The sequence below is a fragment of the Hermetia illucens genome, chromosome 2 (assembly GCF_905115235.1).
Source record: "Hermetia illucens chromosome 2, iHerIll2.2.curated.20191125, whole genome shotgun sequence".
In the NCBI taxonomy this organism is placed as follows: domain Eukaryota; kingdom Metazoa; phylum Arthropoda; class Insecta; order Diptera; family Stratiomyidae; genus Hermetia; species Hermetia illucens.
In genome coordinates, this window is record NC_051850.1 from 106,785,379 (window position 1) to 106,803,517 (window position 18,139).

The 18,139-nt window shown below is 41.1% G+C and overlaps 1 protein-coding gene across 8 annotated transcripts in view; it reads left to right on the forward strand.

Annotated features, from left to right (window-relative positions):
* Positions 1–18,139, forward strand: part of LOC119647725 — a 253,956-nt gene that overhangs the window by 136,944 nt on the left and 98,873 nt on the right. For 6 of the 8 annotated variants that reach the window (XM_038048824.1, XM_038048819.1, XM_038048826.1 and 3 more), the window contains exon 4: positions 15,230–16,542. In XM_038048824.1, the coding sequence (XP_037904752.1) occupies positions 15,264–16,542 (1,279 nt within the window). In that variant the 5' untranslated portion in view covers positions 15,230–15,263. Of the gene's footprint in view, positions 1–7,476; positions 7,576–7,665; positions 7,815–15,229; positions 16,543–18,139 lie in introns of those variants that run through there. The other 2 variants (XM_038048822.1, XM_038048821.1) reach the window with 2 other exon arrangements.

The window sequence follows — 18,139 nt, forward strand, 5'->3', positions numbered from 1 at the left end:
CGGCCTGGTTGTGTCCAATCCCTCGTACCTACGCATGCCTAATCGTTCCTTGCCATGAATTAGATGCCAACCTAAGGTCCACAAGGAGGGCAACGAGATGTGGGACATTATAGCAACCTCTAATTCCTCCATGATAACATTGCAAAGTGGTTGGTTCCGAACACACCGTGAAAGAAGTCCTGGCAAAATTCGAAGAATGGGTCCTACAGTTTGGCGCTACTATAGAATGAAAAAAGAAAGCTGGCAATACGTCAAATTGGCAGCCTTGTGTATGAACGAAAATTATTTTACTTTCAGAGGAATATTTTTCAAAACCACTTCGGGAGTAGTTATGGGAAATCCATTATCCCAACTAATGAGCGAGATCTTCATGTCATCAATAGAGACAAAAGAAGTCTCACCGAAAACGGTTCTCTTCGAGAAAATCGTTGGAATAGATTTGCGCTACATGTGGTTTCAGCGCGACTTGCCACACAGCCGGCGAAAGAATTACATTACTGAAGAGCAGGTTCGGCAATAGGATTATTTAAAAAAACGGCCCCGTCAATTGGGCGCCACGTTCGCCAGACTTCTTTTTTTGGGGTAATGTTAAATGGTCTACTCCAACAAACTAGCAACACTTGACGAGCTTCATGACAACATTGAACCTTCACCACATGTTTGCCCGAAATTCATGGAAAATTGAGTTCCCTGTATTCGGTCCTGTCGGTGCTCATACGAAAGATGTTGAGTTCCAAAATTAATGGTATTAAAATCTTTTCAAAATGAAAAAAAAAGTTATGAAAAATATCTAAACGTTGCGTTTTAATTAAAGTTTAGAAAGGGGCGTTCTTAATGGTAAATCCGTTGTATGTAGGTTATTGATAATTTTGCTGGCAATCTTAGCATCACGAGAGAGGGGAATGCTGAAACGTACCCACCCTTCAGAATGATCCGAGACGATGATAAAGGGCAATAGCTTTGTTTTTAACAGTATATTTGGAGGGAATTTGCTACGCATGTAGGCTACGATGATCACTGTTCCCTGTCGATGGACTAGTTGCTCGTTCGTTGAACAAGCTTTGAGAACGTTTGTCGGAAGTTTTTTATAAGAATTGGTATCATCTGCGTTTCTCTGGATATAAGATCCTGTCTTATGTAATATGACCGCCTACTATATCCCGGAGTACTAGTGGCAGAAGAGCTACTAACCCACCCTACGCCCACACTGATAAACTCCTCCATTCTAAGTGCATGTGCAGCATGTGCATTATAAGAAAGCTAGGCGGAAGCCACTGGTATTTTTTCTGCTTTCCTAAGCTCCGAAGTTCGTCTAATGTTTCATTTACCAGCTAAAGTTCATTAATTGATATTATATCTAGAAACTCGGCTCTTAATTGGGCAGCGAATTGCTACTATTTCAGATTTGCTAAACTGACGTTTATCTGAGCTTTTCGCGTTTGCTGGTCGCTTGATAGTGATACTGAAAATTAGCTGGTAGAAATCAAGGTAGCCTTCTAGTATCTGGTTTTAAGCGGCTACGGTCTACTGTCACCGATTCTCAGGACGAACCTTATCTCGTCCTCGTCTCATTTAAAATCGTCCTCATCCAAGATGTCCGCATCCGGTATCGAGAGGCTATCAGAATGGCTGTATCACATGCTGTGACGAGGAGTAAGGGAGATTTCAGCTAATCCACAGCTTGGTGATAGGTGCATGTAGAATCCAAATGTGTTATCACAAGCATTGTGATATTTTAAACTAAACATGCACGGGTTTTTTAACTGAGGAGGTGGAATCTCGACTCCTCGGTGAGCATTATAAGGGAATGATTTTTTTTTAGATTCCCAATGAAGACTAGGAGAAACTTTGCGATCGTTATAGAAAGTCTAAATGTCAACTGGATTTTATTATTCGGTCAAGGCACATGATGGAAAAAAAAAACCATCTGCAATAATGGTGGGGAGACTTGTGAACGGGGAAAGTTACTTCACCGCCTCAGAGATTGCGTCATTAAATCACTACCATATCGTTGTTAGCGGGATAGTGGGGTAGGCAATGACATGGGGAAAACCCATCATTTGCAAAATGTTTATTACGATCTTTTTAGAAGTCCAAGATAATTAGAAGAATAAAATAGCGCCATAATTTGCTTGTAAAAATTTTTTTGTGGCTAAGACAGATATTTCACTTATCAATTTATGACCAGACAACAAATCCATAATCATAGAGCAGTGGAGGCTATATCGGTTTTAGGATGGAAACGTGGCAGTTGAAACGATTTTGGTTCCTCATACTCGAACATGAACGCTACGATTCCAAATATTATTACTCTTATATCCGGTTAAGTTTCAGCTCTTGTAAAATGGCCAGTGACCATATCATGCTGAGACAAATTGCCCCTGGTAGCAGATATTTTTGAGTGGAGTAGTATCTTCATTTCACATCAGAGAAAGCCAGATAGTGGCGTATGAGATGTCATTAAAAAAGCTCTGACAGTACAGTACAGGAGAAGGAGAAACCAATAATCTTATCCTATGCTTAAAACTACTTAAAGGAGAGAAGATAAAAGGACCAAGCTGTTGTGCGTTGTAATTTCGGCAAAGCCTAGGAATCGGGGAATGAAAGTAGACTTTGAGTTCTGCGAGGAGGGCAGGTGATGTCGTTAGCGGCGGAGCAGTCCATCAGACGCGAGGAAAGTTTAACAAATGTGCATAGATCCAGAAAGGGTCTACGCTGTTGTAGGAAGGGAAGTTTTATAAAGCGGAGGCGGGAGGAGTAGTTCACACGACGGAAGCTTTTCTTAAATAAGAGGGAACGGGTGAATTTACGTTGCACATTTTCAAGGGTAAGACAATCACAGTCACCGGAGGGTGACCAAATCACGGAGCAGTACTCGAGGGTATTCCTCACGAGGGAATTGATGGAGTCAAAATCAGAGGATGAGCGAATTATAAAACCTGACAATTTCGCTGCTCGATTGGTGACTTCGAGACAATGGATGTCAAAGCGGAGCTTACTGTCGAAAGTGACTCCAAGGTCTTCAGTGAAATTTAAGCAGGATAAGGAATGTCCGTTAACAAACATCGTTTTTATATCTGCTCCTTTGACATTGCCTTTCTTTTATTAATGCTAACGCCGCTTGACTATCGGATCAGACAGAAACTTTGTCGTCATTTTTCCGTTAGACACATTTCACTCTAGGGTTTTCCGAAAATACACGTGAATCCGACCCTCATTTGCGACTATTTTGTCAGTGAAAATATCTATGCCTGTAGCTCCTAAAAACATGTGCCAGTCTGCCAACTATTGCAAGGGTTACAAAAGAATATGTCCTCCCGGAATCGGATCCGCGAATTATATGCTCGATCGGCCTTAGAATGTCTTGATGCTTGCAAAGGGCGTTACAAATTGGCATATAGTCGACCGATTTGCGCGTTTAATGATCATCATCAACAGCACAACAGCCGGTCTAGGTCTGCCTTAATAAGGAACAACAGACACCCCGGATTTGCGCTTGGGTCCACCAACTCGATATCGCTCCACCTCAGACAGGGTCTGCCTCGTCTTCTTTTTCTATCATAGATATTGCCCTTAGACTTTCTAGTCGGTCATGGTATCGCTCATAGATTTCGTCGATATGTAGGCTACGGAATCGTCCGTCCCGATGTAGGGGCCAAGAGTTCGCAGTTTACTGGATAGCCACTATAATATATGGTGTAGCGGCTCTTCTGCAGGAAACCGATCCCTTCCATCGTATCTCTTGCAACGCCGTTACATCAGCCTTATATTGGGACAGGGTATCGACTAGCTGCTCAGAAGCATTACAGGGAGCGCACACTTCATGAGAAAATGCGGAAATCGTTAATCCGTTGTCGTTGCCGGGTTCATCGTTGCAATAATAATTGAGGGCGATTTATAGCTTTTCTTCAGGGTTTTTGCGTGATACCTTATGGAATGCCTGTCAGATGTCGAGAAATATAGTTGTACTCACATCATGTTTTCGAGAGCAGATACAATTTCAGAGACGATTTGTTCATTTGCTAGGACCATGTTTTTTGAGAAATCCAAATTGATGCTCTGAGATACGCACGGCAATATTCTAACTATCTTTGAGAGAATAAGAAGAAGAGCTATTGGTTTATGGGAGGTAACGTGCGTTTTGTCCTTTCCGCATTATCATCGAATTTTTCCAAGTCTTAGGGTAATGCTGAAGCTGCAGTAGCGGAATAAAAACGTTACTCAAGTAGATTTTCTTTATGCTTGGCAGGTATTTAATCCTCTTTCTCGTAATAAAGTTATGTCCTGGGGCCTGTTTTGGATTGGCACATTTTTTGATTATGTCGATAATCTCCTCGTTTTTGAAAGGAGTACAGTTTTGGAGTCATCGAGGATTTACTCTTTGAAGATGGGGAGTAGACACTGGATGGATGCCTGGCGAGAAGCAGCTGATAGATCCCATCAAGTGGCTTAGGTATTAACTTTGTCTTGGTTGTTCGTTGGGGGAACGTTGAAAGCCTCGAGAGCTCTGTCCACATCGGTTTCAATTTTGAGCACTACATTTGTGAGTAGATTTTCAAAACTTTTGCCAGTTAGTCAACTGGTTCGTTAGCCTGCTAGCGTCTTCATTGGTCCTAAGAAATTTAGCGATTTTTCTTATTGTTGGAAAATGGTCCGGTGAAAGATCTTAGGTCATGTCGGGTGAGTCTCGTGATTAGGCCTAACGAAGAGGAATCTCTCCTTGAGGGCCCGGAATAGAAATTTCAACGAAAAGGGAGAGTAACAGGGGACCCGCATAATTTTTACTCCGGTCCTTGTTTTTCCGCCAAATTTTGCACTCGGGGCCTGGTTTTTCCGGATAATTTTCATCTCGGGTCCGGATTTTCTCTCTACGGCCCTACTCATTACACTGATGTCGATCAAGTGGACGTTTTTTCTGGTGGGACCATAGTTCAGAGCATTGTTTTGATTCAATATAATCTACAATTATTTTTTTTTTAGAAAAACAAGACGTAATCCCTAGTGCGTGTGCTTTATCCCAGCAGCAAGGAACATATGCCCTAATGTTTCGAAAAAATGTTCAAACTGCTCTGTAGTAATTTTGAATGTTGATGGGCAATATACTGCCGGCATTGCTATTTTGACAATTCAGTTTGCCAGCCTGATATAGATATTGCTTGCAGAGGAGCTTTACAATACTCCTTCAAATGATAATGTTTGATACTTTTTCTTTACCCCTTTTCCCTGGATGCTTTGGCTGCTTATTTGGCATAGTGGTTGATGTCTTTTAGGTATTGTTGTAGAGCTTGGCAAATCTTCCTCTTGAGCTACTCGTACCGTTTATTATCATGGTCTCATGAATATTCTTGTCATACAAAATCGACTGTGTTTGGACAGCTGAGTAGTTAGACCACAAGGCTGTTTACGGAAGATCGCGGTTCAAATCTCATTGGTGGCAGTTGGATTTGTATCGTGATTTGACGTCGGATACCAAACCGGATGGTTTCAGTATCCATCCAACCTTGGATCCTATGTAGGGCTTTTATTGTTGATTCCTGCAATTCGACAAATACAAATTCCCTTTCCGATGCTAGGCGTTCTTTCTTCTTCTTAGTAACTTTAACCGGATAGCTCAGTGGTTAGAGCACTAGGCTGTCATACGGAAGGTCGCGATTCAAATCTCACTGGTGGCAGTGGAATTTGCATCGTGATTCGACGTCGGATACCAGTCGATTCAGCTGTGAATGAGTACCTGAGTCAAATCAGGGTAATAATCTCGAGCGAGCGCAATGCTGACCACATTGCCTCCTAAAGTGTACTACTGTAGTGTACCGATACGGTCTTGAATGCAGTGCTCTAACATACTGCAAGGCCCTGATCCAATATGGATTGTTGCGCCAACGATTATTATTATTATTATACAAAATAGGGTTAGATTTAATTGCAAGTGGAGTCATAGCAACAAAACATTTGCCCCTTTAAGTTGACGAGTTGGAATCGCGAAAACATGCTGTTGTGACTCCTTGAATGCAGCCATCTTTTTAGATTCCTTCCCTTCAATGTTGGTGCGACTCAAGAGTTGTAGGTTTCCGATGGTGTTAGTCCAGTCGCGTTTTTTCGTCCAGAGACTTTGCTTATCCATAGATAAAATTCTGTTCGGTCGAAGTGGCTACGGCTGGGATTTCGTATCCTTTCGTGCTTTGGCTCGACGTGTTAAATTTGATGATCAAAATCGAAGTTTTCATAAGTGGACTTTATGCTACTCCACACATTGATAGCACTTATCTGCCCTCGCTGTTTTGTTTAAAATTTGGAAATGCAGTTATCCTAACACCAACATCAAGTTGAGGTTGTTCCTTGTCAATGTTTCTGCTGGCAAAGACAGGAAGTATCCGCCAATTTTAGCGGGAAACTTCAAATCTTTATCAACTCGTGTCTGCGTCCGGAAGTAGCAGTGGACATTGCGAAAGAGCGACAATTTCATTGCTGGTTATACCATGCATTGGAACCCACTATTCCAGAATGGCTGATGTGTGGGTCGCGATCTTCTGGCGATGAACAGCGGAGAAGAGACGCACCTTTCTAGGGATGTACTAGAGGCAGTTAAACCACATTTCAGGAAATTGATGATTACGCGTAGACAACCAGCTATTTATAATTTCCACTCAGTTTGTCATATAGTTATTATTAAATAATTACACCATTTCGGGTTTAGACAAAAGTATTTGGTAAGCTTACATACGTATGTACAAATACATTTGAATAGCTGTCATCAAATGGTGTAAAGCTAACGTCCTCCACGGTTTATCATTAACAAATCCAGCCGAGGAACAAGCCCCACTTTGCCTCCATTTTTTTCCGACGATAAGTTTGAAATGAGGTAAACACTAAACTCCAACCCGCCTTCGTCGGTACCTCAGTATCTTAATTATTATTATTATTCTGTAGTCTTCCACGTAGTTATCTTTGTTCGCAAAGTAAATACGATTTGGTTTACGGCTCGAGTGATAAGATTTCGCATGAAGACGTCGAGATAATAAACACTTACTCCAAGTTGACAAAACATTGGGAAGCGTTTGGTTGATTTCATTCGTTGGTTAGAATGAGCGCGAAATCCTCGTAAAAGATATTCGCTAAATCTAAAATACTTAATGAAAGAGTGAACTTTCACGGAAAAATTGAACGTTCCTAGAAGTTGGTCTCGAGCATTGTGATCCTTTGGAACTGATTTTGTGTTGGACTTCAGAGTTCAATTCAATGACTATGCAACGAATGTTAACGAGGGGTGGACAATCAAGAGGAACGGACTGTAAGCGCATAATACTGTCCGTTCGGGTGGTTTTTGTGGACGATAGATTCAGGTGTGGAATCTTCGTAAATGATAGCGAAACGAACACCTGAAAGTTTACGTTTTCAATGTCTTTTCCTCCTCTTTATGTCAGTTTTAAATCGCATCGTTTGTTATCAACACAATTATTGCTGATTGGTTTTTTATGTTCCGAATGAACCGCACAACTGAAATTAAAAGACGCGGCACGGAATCTAGTCAACTCTATTATTATCACCACTTTTTCTTCTTATCACTAAAAAGAAAAGGTTAGGAAACGTACACGGTGAAAAGTTGCATGTTGTGTGATGTTCTCATTCTTTAGACTTTCGTTTCGATTTTATAATCGATTTGGACATTTCCAGTCGTTCATATCGTGTTTATATAGTTCGTAAAATTTATGGTGTTTATCAAGTTCCTATCGAAGTTTAATAATCCGAAGTTCGAAGTGTGTGTATCATCTGAAATTGACAAGTTTACCTCAATTCAACCCAACGTACACATCATGGTTTGTTCGCTGTATTGGTTTAATGTCATAAAACCTTAAGACTCCTTGTGTGAATTTAATCTTCGTGGGAGTATGTCCTTGCAGTTTGCCCAGGATTCCCTTTCAAGTGAATGATGTATGACATATATTCCTCGTGATTATGACGTACGAGCTTTCTTGAGTAGTCGATTTTCACAGATTCTTATTGATCGGTCCCATCCAAATGTTTGAACAGGATGTTCGAGATAAACTTGGATTTGATTAGAATTCTCCATTTTCATATATAAATAAGTGCTGTGATGTAGAGACAGAGTAGAAAGGATAATTTAAATTGTGACAACTTTCCGTGCTCCGCTTGATTTTCATCATGATCATCATCAACGGCGCAACAACCAGTACCCGGTCTAGGCCTCCAGACCCATTCGTCCACCAATTCGATATCCCCAAAAGCTGTCTGGCGTCTTGGCCTACGCCATTGCTCCATCTCAGGCAGAGTCTGCCTCGTCTTCTTTTTCTACCATAGATATTGCCCTCATAGACTTTCCAGGCTGGATCATTCTCATCCATACGGATTAAGTGGCCTGCCCACCGTAACCTATTGAGCCGGATGTTATCCACAACCGGACGGTCATGATATCGCTCATAGATTTCGTCATTGTATAGGCTACGGAATCGTCAATCCTCATGTAGGGGGCCAAAAATTCTTCGGAGGATTCCTCTCTCGAATGCGGTCAAGGGTTCGCAATTCTTCTTGTTAAGAACCCAAGTCTCCGAGGAATACATGAGGACTGGCAAGATCATTGTCTTGTACAGTAAGCTTTGACCCTATGGTGAGACGTTTCGTACGGAACAGTTTTTGTAAGCTGAAATAGGGTCTGTTGGCTGACAACAACCGTGCGCGGATTTCATCATCGTAGCTGTTACCGGTTGTGATTTTCGACCCTAGATATCAGAAATTATCAACGGTCTCAAAGTTGTATTCTCCTATCCTTTTTCTTCTTCGTGTTTGACCAGTGCGGTTTGATGTTGTTGGTTGGTTTTTGGAGCTGACGTTGCCACCATATATTTTGTCTTGCCTTCATTGATGTGCAGCCCAAGATCGCCGCCTGCTCGATCTGGATGAAGGCAGTTTGTACGTCTCGGGTGGTTCTTCCCATGATGTCGATATCGTCAGCATAGTCAGTAGTTGTGTGGACTTAAAGAGGATCGTACCTCTTGCATTTACCTCAGCATCACGGATCACTTTCTCGAGGGTCAAGTTAAAGAGGACGCATGATAGAGCATCCCCTTGTCGTACAGCGGTTGATTTTCACATATAATACTTAATCATGTCACTTCCGAAATTTATGAAAGAAATCGGGGTTCGTTGTATGCACCGTTGTATCCAATGAAATTATAGGCAAATGATGAGAGATGTTTTTTCCGCAGAAGTAGTGAACTGAATCCGTGTAGAAAGTTTATCCTGTATTCTTTTAACTAGGCTTTTATAACCCTTTATTCGTGATTATCAATGGTCTATCCACAGAGCAGCAACCATACAGAGAGATTTTCTTACTGCATTTAAAACTTCCTCGACTGGTCTGTTGTGCTGTTCATATCATTGAAGGAACCCCTTGGATGGGGACAACGCGTAAACTGCCTCTGCGGGTCATCATTGTCGACTAATGACACTGTGCTTTAGCCCTAACGACTTTCCGAGAAGCTTGTATTCCTTTTCTACTGTTCGCGATGTAGCTCTAGGATGACTCAGCTGTCGGTCATCCTGAGATAGTTGATTCCATCACATGGCATAAGTGGCAGTGGATCGCTCTTTTTTAAGGTTTTGTGTAAACACAAAACCTTATTAAAATCGGTTTACCGTCTGTCTGTCTGTCTGTCTGTCTGTCCGTCTGTCTGTCTGTCTGTCTGTCTGTCTGTCCGTCACACGCATTTTTCTCGGAAACGGTTACAGCGATTGACACCAAATTTGGTAGAAAGGTGGGAACTGTGAACGCTCACGCATACAGTGAGTTACATCCTTTTACGTTGAATTTAAGGGGGGGTCCCCATACATGCAAAAGGGGGGTGTAATTTTTTTTTTCATCAAATATAGTCGTGTGGGGTATCAAATTAAAGGTATCGATTAGTACTTTTCGAAAACAGGCTTAGTTTTGACATTTGTTAGAAAGGTGGGGAGTGCGGGGGGTTGAAAGTGACCATTCCTTTACGGGGGCCATTCTCAGAAACTACCCAACCGAAAAATCTGAAAAAAATCAAGAGGCTGCCACTATATGGTGCCTGGGCTCCGAAATACCTTCCACACTGATATCTGCACAAATAAAGTTAATAATAGTATATTACTATAATTTTTAGTAATTCGCTGCAAAACCCCCCTTAAGTTCATGCTAGGACGACGAAATTTCGCAACAATATAGGGTGTAACATAGAGCATGATGTTACCAAGTTTGGTGGAAATCGCACTATTGCTAACAAAGTTATAATACGTCAAAGTTGTCGCTTCTTTGCAAATTCAAGGCTATAAATGTCAATATCATCCGAAAGTGGATATTCTCACATAATATTGTATATGCATATATTACATGCTACGTACAAAGAAATGCACAAAACCTTTCGTAACTGAAGCGTCCAGCTTCCGGTTTCCCGACTTGTTTATGTGTTACCTTTCCACAGCCATGTTTTTACGGACTAAAATATTGACAGTTTGATGATAATTTATGGCAAATTTCATTGTAGGCATCTATCTTTAATCGAACTCAATTTCGTTTTGCTTTTAATAGTATCAACTTAATATTTAGTAAAGAAACCAAACGTTTTGTGTATTTTTCATGGAAGAAACTTTGTTTACGATTGTTAGATTTGTACATAGCTAAAATCTAGTTTACACTGTTTATGATTTTGTAAATAATAGTAGGTTTTTCATCGAATCTCACACGGCAATATTCTAAGTTATGCATCAAGAAAATTAATAAATTGTTCCAATAATTAAAAATGTGATGTAATTATTTGCGGGTATCACATCATGTGCCCTTTATTAATATATTATATATTCACTGCTATTCCCGGTATGTAACCTGCACGCCGGCCAAGTTCTTCGATAGTTATTGTCTCAGGCCAAAATACCCTAACGACATGACGAGCGTCAAGGATCACAATAACGTGATAAGGCTTACGATCACCTGCGAACTATTTCTTGATACGGTATACGGTGGCGAAATTGTGATCATTTGTTTCTCCCACCACCACTGTGGTGGGATCCCTTTTGTCGTGGTTTACACTATGATACATCAATCAGCCTACATGTTTCCGGAGTCAGTCAAGTCTTCTAACGTCCTTTTGTATATGGTTGAGATGTATAATTTCATCCGCAACAGAGACAAAGGCACTTTTGATGGCGGTACTAGCACAGTAAGTAAGTTTTCCTCGTGCTGGACGATAGCCAGTTGGCGTTGAATGCTCTGGTGAATTTGGGGTTGACACTCTACTCCCCTGCGAGCAGATGCAGTAATGACAATTAAACAAAAGTAAGCGACGTTCAAATAAGGATCTATTCTGAGGCCGACATGGTCGATCTAATTAGATGTTTGTTGCCTGTCAGTCGAAACCAAACTGACCTTGTAGCAGGCCCTGTGCTCGAATAATATACCAGAAGTTTGCAGTCAAAATCCTAGCAGGCCAAGAGAGCGTGCCTTATGGAAGTTGTCAGCAACAATCTGATATCGGATTCGCTGTCATCACTTGGCTTTCGAGAGTACCAAAAGATAATGCTTTCAGAAACAGAGGAGTACTGTCCAGAGTCCCATATCTCACTTCCTTGGTCCCGGGATGTCCAACTTATATTGTCGGTATTCTCGCTGAATCCGACTATGACAACGGAATAACGATTTGGCCATTTTCTCATGGAAAGTACGCTCCCTGTACAAACCGAATGCTGCTGAGCAGCTAACCGATACTCTGTCCCAATATAAGGCTGCTGTAACAGCGTTGCAATAGATCCTCTTTACTCTGTCTCTACTTCACAGCACTTATTTATGTATGAAAGTGGAGAATTCTAATCAAATCCAAGTTTTTCTCGAACATCCTATTCAAACATTTGGATGGGACCGATCAATAAGGATCTGTGAAAATCGGCTACTCAAGAAAGCTCGTGCGTAGAATTTTGTCCATTACTATCAACTAGAAACCGGATAGATGGCGCTACCCTGGGGTGTCGTTTACAATCGACTTCGATGTTCAGAATAATCTTGACAAGCGAATTCTCGTTGGCGCGAGTTATATGACCATACCATCCAAAACGCTTCTCTCGCAATTTTTCGACGATCGGTGCAACCCTATATTGATCGCGGATATCCTCACTTCGAATGTGATCAAGGCGTGTTACGCCACTGATCCAACACAATATCTTCGTTTCCATTACCGCGAGGTGTCGTACATTGTCTTTTATATATGGCCGACATCCAGAATCGTAAGTGGCGACTGGGCGGACGGCACGACTTCTTGATACTACGATCTGATAAAATTGTGAATAATTAGCGAATGGAATCTCTATAGCCGGATTTGGGAAGTAGCTACAGTGATGTTGCTTGACATCCACTGTACAAAGTATGCTTCTAGGTTTCTGGACTAAATGCTCCAATAGATTAGATTTATGTCCGGTATTTGTAATCTAGATTAAAATTGATAGATAGGAAGCTACCCTTCTTCCTCCAAACTACAATTTTTAGGTATCTATGTAAATATATATTTCGGGAGCAACTTACACTCTTCTTCGGTATAAGCTACTCTTGTAGTTTGGAGGAGCTACCTTTGTCTATCAAATGCTCCAATCCAAATCAAAACTCAAAGAAAAATTGAAGTGTCGGTGATGACGGCATATATCATACATCAAGGCAATGAAGACCACGGGAATCTTATGTGAGGAACTGTGTATACACGTTTTCCGTTTCCGCCATAGCTAAGAATGCAAAATATTCGTCCATATATTGCCAAATTCCAAGTTATAAATATGTACTTACATATTAAATACGTAAATATTGTGGTCATCCTAAACAAATAACCATTGGCTTTTACCGTATACTGATGCAGCCATAATGGGTTGGAGGAAAAATTTGTCGTGTTTTGTCAATAGATCAATAGATGGCGACGCTTAAACATATCTTGTGTAGTACTTATCGCATCGGGTCACACTATACGGCGATTTGAAGACGACAATCTGCGCTACAAGTGTCTCTTTGACAGTGTTGTGATCGTACGTTTCAGTCTCAAGTTATAGTGCGTCAAAAATGGAGTCCACCAAGCAAGAAATTCGTCATATTTTACATTTTTACTACCTGAGAGGTAAAAATGCAACGAAGGCGGCCGAACAAATTTGTGAAGTTTATGGATCCGATACTGTAACGATTGGGACAGCACAGCGTTTGTTCGATTAATTTCGTTCTGGTGCAGTGGATGTCGAAGATATACCCCGTACTGGTAGGCCAACCGTCGTAGAAACCCATAAAATCGTCGAAATCAACCAAGTAGACCGGCATGTGAGCACTCGCTCGAGTGGCCAGGAACTGGGTAAGGACTACAAAACCGCTTGGAAGCAATTGCAGCAGATTAAATTCCAAAAAAAAACTAGATGTTTGGGTGCCACACGAGTTGACGGAAAAAATCTCTTGACCCGAATCAACGCCTGCGATGCACTGCTGAAACGAACCGAATTCGACCCATTTTCGAAGCGAATGGTGACTGGTGATGAAAAGTGGATCACATACGATAACCTCAAGCGAAAAAGATCGTGGTCGAAGCGCGGCGAGCCAGCCCAAACCATCGCCAAGCCCGGATTGACGACCAGGGAGGTTTTGCTGTGTGTTTGGTGGGATTGGAAGGGAATCATCCACTATGAGCTGCTCAACTATAGCTAGACCCTCAATTTGGTCTTCTACTGTGAGCAACTCGACCGTTTGAAGCAGGCGATTGACCAGAAGCGGCCAGAATTGGTCAATAGGAATGGTGTTGTGTTCCACCAGGACAACGCTCGGCCTCACACATCTTTGATGACCCGCCAGAAGTTACAGCAGCTCGGATGGGATGTCCTGTCGCACCTACCGTATAGTCCGGACCTGGCACCAAGTGATTACCATCTCTTCTGGTCCATTCAAAACGCTCTTGGTGTTACTAAGAGGCTTCAAAAGAGGCTTGCGAAAACTGGTTGTCTGAGTTTTTTGCAAATAAGGAGGGCGGTGGGGGGTAATGAAGTTGCCTTCTAAATGGCAACAAGTTTGCGACCAAAACGGCACATATTTGACTTAAATCGGATAATTCTAAGTATGTTAAATAAAGCGTCAAATTTCGATCACAAATACGACATTTCTTTTCTCCCAACCCAATATATATGTAAGCATCTTAATTGATCCAACGCACATACATCCACATATTTACATTTTACCCCGTGCTCAAAAGCATACACATATGCACGTAGATTAAAATCCGCTGGTACTGACGTACACAAATGTTTATCTTATTGTGAATACACATGTCTGTCTTCAGTAATTGATACTGATATACTAATAAGTAAAACAGTTAATTAGAATGTCCCCATGGAACCCGCCTTTCATATATGTGAGTTCACTTTATACGTTGAGAACGTCATACACGTCAGGAAGCAACAAATTTACGTGAAATGCAAAATTTTGACCTTCTAAACTTTGTTTAATAAAAGCTATATTTTCCAGAATTATGTCCTTTATAGTCGCCTATATTACTACTATTGTACTTCTATGAATTTAAGTGGTGTTTCCGGGAAAATTTCTAAAATATGGTAATATACTGTCATTAACTTTATTTGAGCAGATATCGGTGTTTTGAGGCTTAGATTTCATATAATAGATGCACCGTTGTGATTGTTTTCAGATTTTTCGATGGATGGATAGGTTCTGAGAACTCAGAACATGATTTGTTTCACTTTTCGGGGCACACATCCACTGCGTTTCACTTAATATCAAAAATGAAATCAGTTTCGAAAATTACCAATCGAGCCTTTTTTATTTGATGCCCCACATGACTATATTTTGTGAAAAAAAGATTTAGACCGCCTTTCTTATATGGGGATTTTAGACAAAACCCTAAAGTCAGAAACTTTCATCTGCAGGGGGAAGTTATGAATTGTCGAGCAATCAAACCCATTTCAATTGTTATTGAATAAGCAAATCAAAATAAATCAAAATCAGGTTCCTTTTTGAAATTTTCAGTATTTCTCCACTAACTAACTTCACTTATCGTTGCCATTTCATATTGCACCCAACATTATTGGTAAACGAATAGCATATATTTAGGAGAAGTTAATTCTAAGTAATTAAAATGAAATATTTTTATATAAATTATGATCTCACTTTTGCAAATCAAGAGCAATTTATATGCATAAAGCTAATACCAAAATTTTATTTGCCTTTTAGGATTCAATAATAAATTATCATCACCATCGTCATCATGGAAAAGCCAATACATCCAGTGGTGGGACCTAAAGTCTCCCAAATAGCAAACATTTTCCAGCGGAAACCACTCGAAATTACACCCGAACCCACCACAAAAGAGCCCCAACCAGCCGTCTCCGTGGTTCGAACTGAATCTCACGCGACTCGATTCAATAACGCTCGTGCTCTATTTGAAAAACTGGGAGTCGAGAATCGCAGCAAAAGTACACCAGCACCACTCAGTATCAAAATGTCTCGTTCCGGTAGTCGAGATGATAATTTGTGTGATGACGGACAGTTAATTGATAGTAGAGATTGTGGCGGTAATAATCGAAGATCGCCTTCGCCACCCAAACGTCGATCACATCCCAACATAGCGAGTATCTCACCACCAATCGGGGCCGGTCAGTTGAATGGTGTCAGTGCAAAATTAGAACAGTCCAAAATTCATAATATTTCGCGAATTAAATCTGAGGACATGTTGGAAAAGCCGGAAAAGCCCGAACGGAAATTCAATTCGCGTGAACTGATTGAAAAGCAGAAGAAGTGGACGTCGCATTTCACGAAGACTAAATCTACCCGTTCGCACAGTGATCCGAATCGTTGTGACATTATTCGAACAGTGCCGGGAACTGGGTTGATACCCGGAAGTGTTATTCAGCACAAGGAGGCGAGAAACAGTGTACCCAATAGTGGACCCAGGTCAATCGAGTTAGCCGCGCCGAATGAAATGGCTCCTCCAAGCCCTCCCGCACGTCAAATGATTCCTCCGGAAATTAAACCTCGAAGTGCAGCAACGAAGCTTGGGAGCCCAATCAAATCACCTCCTCCTCCCATTCCTGCTACAAAGCCCGCATTCCTCTACAAAGACTTCCAACAAATTTCTAGTCCGGAACGATTGCGTTCGCCAACGAAAATTTCAGAGCCACCTCCACCTCCGCCTCCACTCAGTTCCTCCCCGTCGAAATCCTCCATGCTGAGTCGCTCCTCTGAAGAATCCTTGCCGCAATTGCCCGAAAGGAATCGTAAAAAGTCAGTGGAGCTCATCGATGACACTTTGCCAATAGGATTAGGAGATAAGAGACCGTCTATCGATAAGGATAATTCCAATTCAAATTCAACGAACTCAAGTATATTTTCGCCGCCACCAGTTCATCCAGTTAGTTCATCACCTAGTCCTGCACCAAGTGCATCGTCTGGTCCGTCGAGTCCCGTTCACACGGAAGATGAGAAGCAAGAAAATGAATCAACAGAAAAGGCTGAATTGGGTGGTTTCCTACGAAATGATAGTGAAGGTGAGTTTTGGTGTATTTTTTCCACAGGAAGGTGATTTTGCAATGTGAACGTTGTTGATGCTGTTTGCACTTTTATCGATTTCATTCAGTTCGGATGTTGGAAGTGAAAGGAATGGTACGCAGACATGCCAGACGTTGAATGTCTGCTATAGGATTTTATTGGACTTTTGCCAAACATTAAATGTAAGGTTTATTGGTATAACCTTCGGCATATTTGAAACATGGACTAAGATAAGGAAGTTTCAATCCTAGATTATGTTTACGAAACACGTTTGCCGCTTCGATAAAATCTTTATTGAATCAATTCTTTTATTTCTACTCCTTTTCTCAAAAAGCTAACTTGATAACCTTTTCATTAGGTCGGTCCTTAATATAACAAGAAACTCGGTTTTTAGTCGAGGGTAGCTAGCTAATTTAAAATGGACACAAGATAGACCATAAGTGAATAATATAAATATCTTTTTTAAAGGATGTAAGGATAAGTTTTTAGTTCTGTATTGCGAATCATGGCGTCTAATTTAAGATTCGTTCATTCTTTGGGGATTGAGAGCACTCTGTGCTGGCAGGTGGCTGGTTGCTTTACAGTATTTTACTATTCAAGTTAATGCCTGCCTAACTAGCATTTTATTGTTCTCCCACTGACTATGAATGGATGAATGGATTTCGATTCTCCAGTACAGAATATACTTTTTCATAACCCATAAGTTATAGAGTATTACGCATTATGTTTTGACATTGAAAGATATCGTTTATTTGAAATTTTCATACCTTAGGAAAGCTAACTATTTTTCTGCTATTTTCTCCTCCTTCCAATCCCTTTTAATTATGTTACAGAAGTTATGTGTGTCTAGTTTTTTAGGATAGGAAATTAGGAATATAATGACGACTTTCACAAAGAATGATCGAAGGAGAGGCTCACTCAGCAACAAACCTATTGTACTATCTCCTGGTGCAATTTTCCTAGCTACGCCTATGAAAGGCTTTTCGATCAGAGTGCACTAAGTATCTAGGTAGTAACCCTGAGGAAGAATGATAGGTGCATATGGTCCTCAGACTTTTTCAAAGTCATAATTCAGATGCCCTAGTATGATCTTAATGTTCGGTTACTGGTCGTCATGAAAGTCCTGGGAATTTAACGTGCGCACCTGTATGCATAATATTACAGTCCGTTCTGTTGTTTTGGTTGGTTTGGAGTTGCCGTGGAACGGTTGTCGGCTCACTATGGATCGCAACGGAACCTTTCCCCCAGTGACATATCGATCTAGATAGATACAATACAACACATAAATGTCGCCGAATAACACTACTACAAATATGTGGAACTTATGACTGTCCACCACCGTTTCTATGGCCATACTATACACGAAGTAACGTCGAGAAACTCCTTCCGTCCTTGAGATGCACCATGCGCGTATATAATGGCGTATCGTCGCGTTTTACTGCTAGCAAGACACCGACTTACGTCATACAGGGCATATCCAGGGGGGTATCAGTTCTTCAGTGCCTTTTTCAAAGTTGTTTCCTGTCAACCCCTTCCTCCACTTCTCTATATCTACCATTACCTCCTCGTCGGTTGAAGGTCTTTTTCTACCCATGC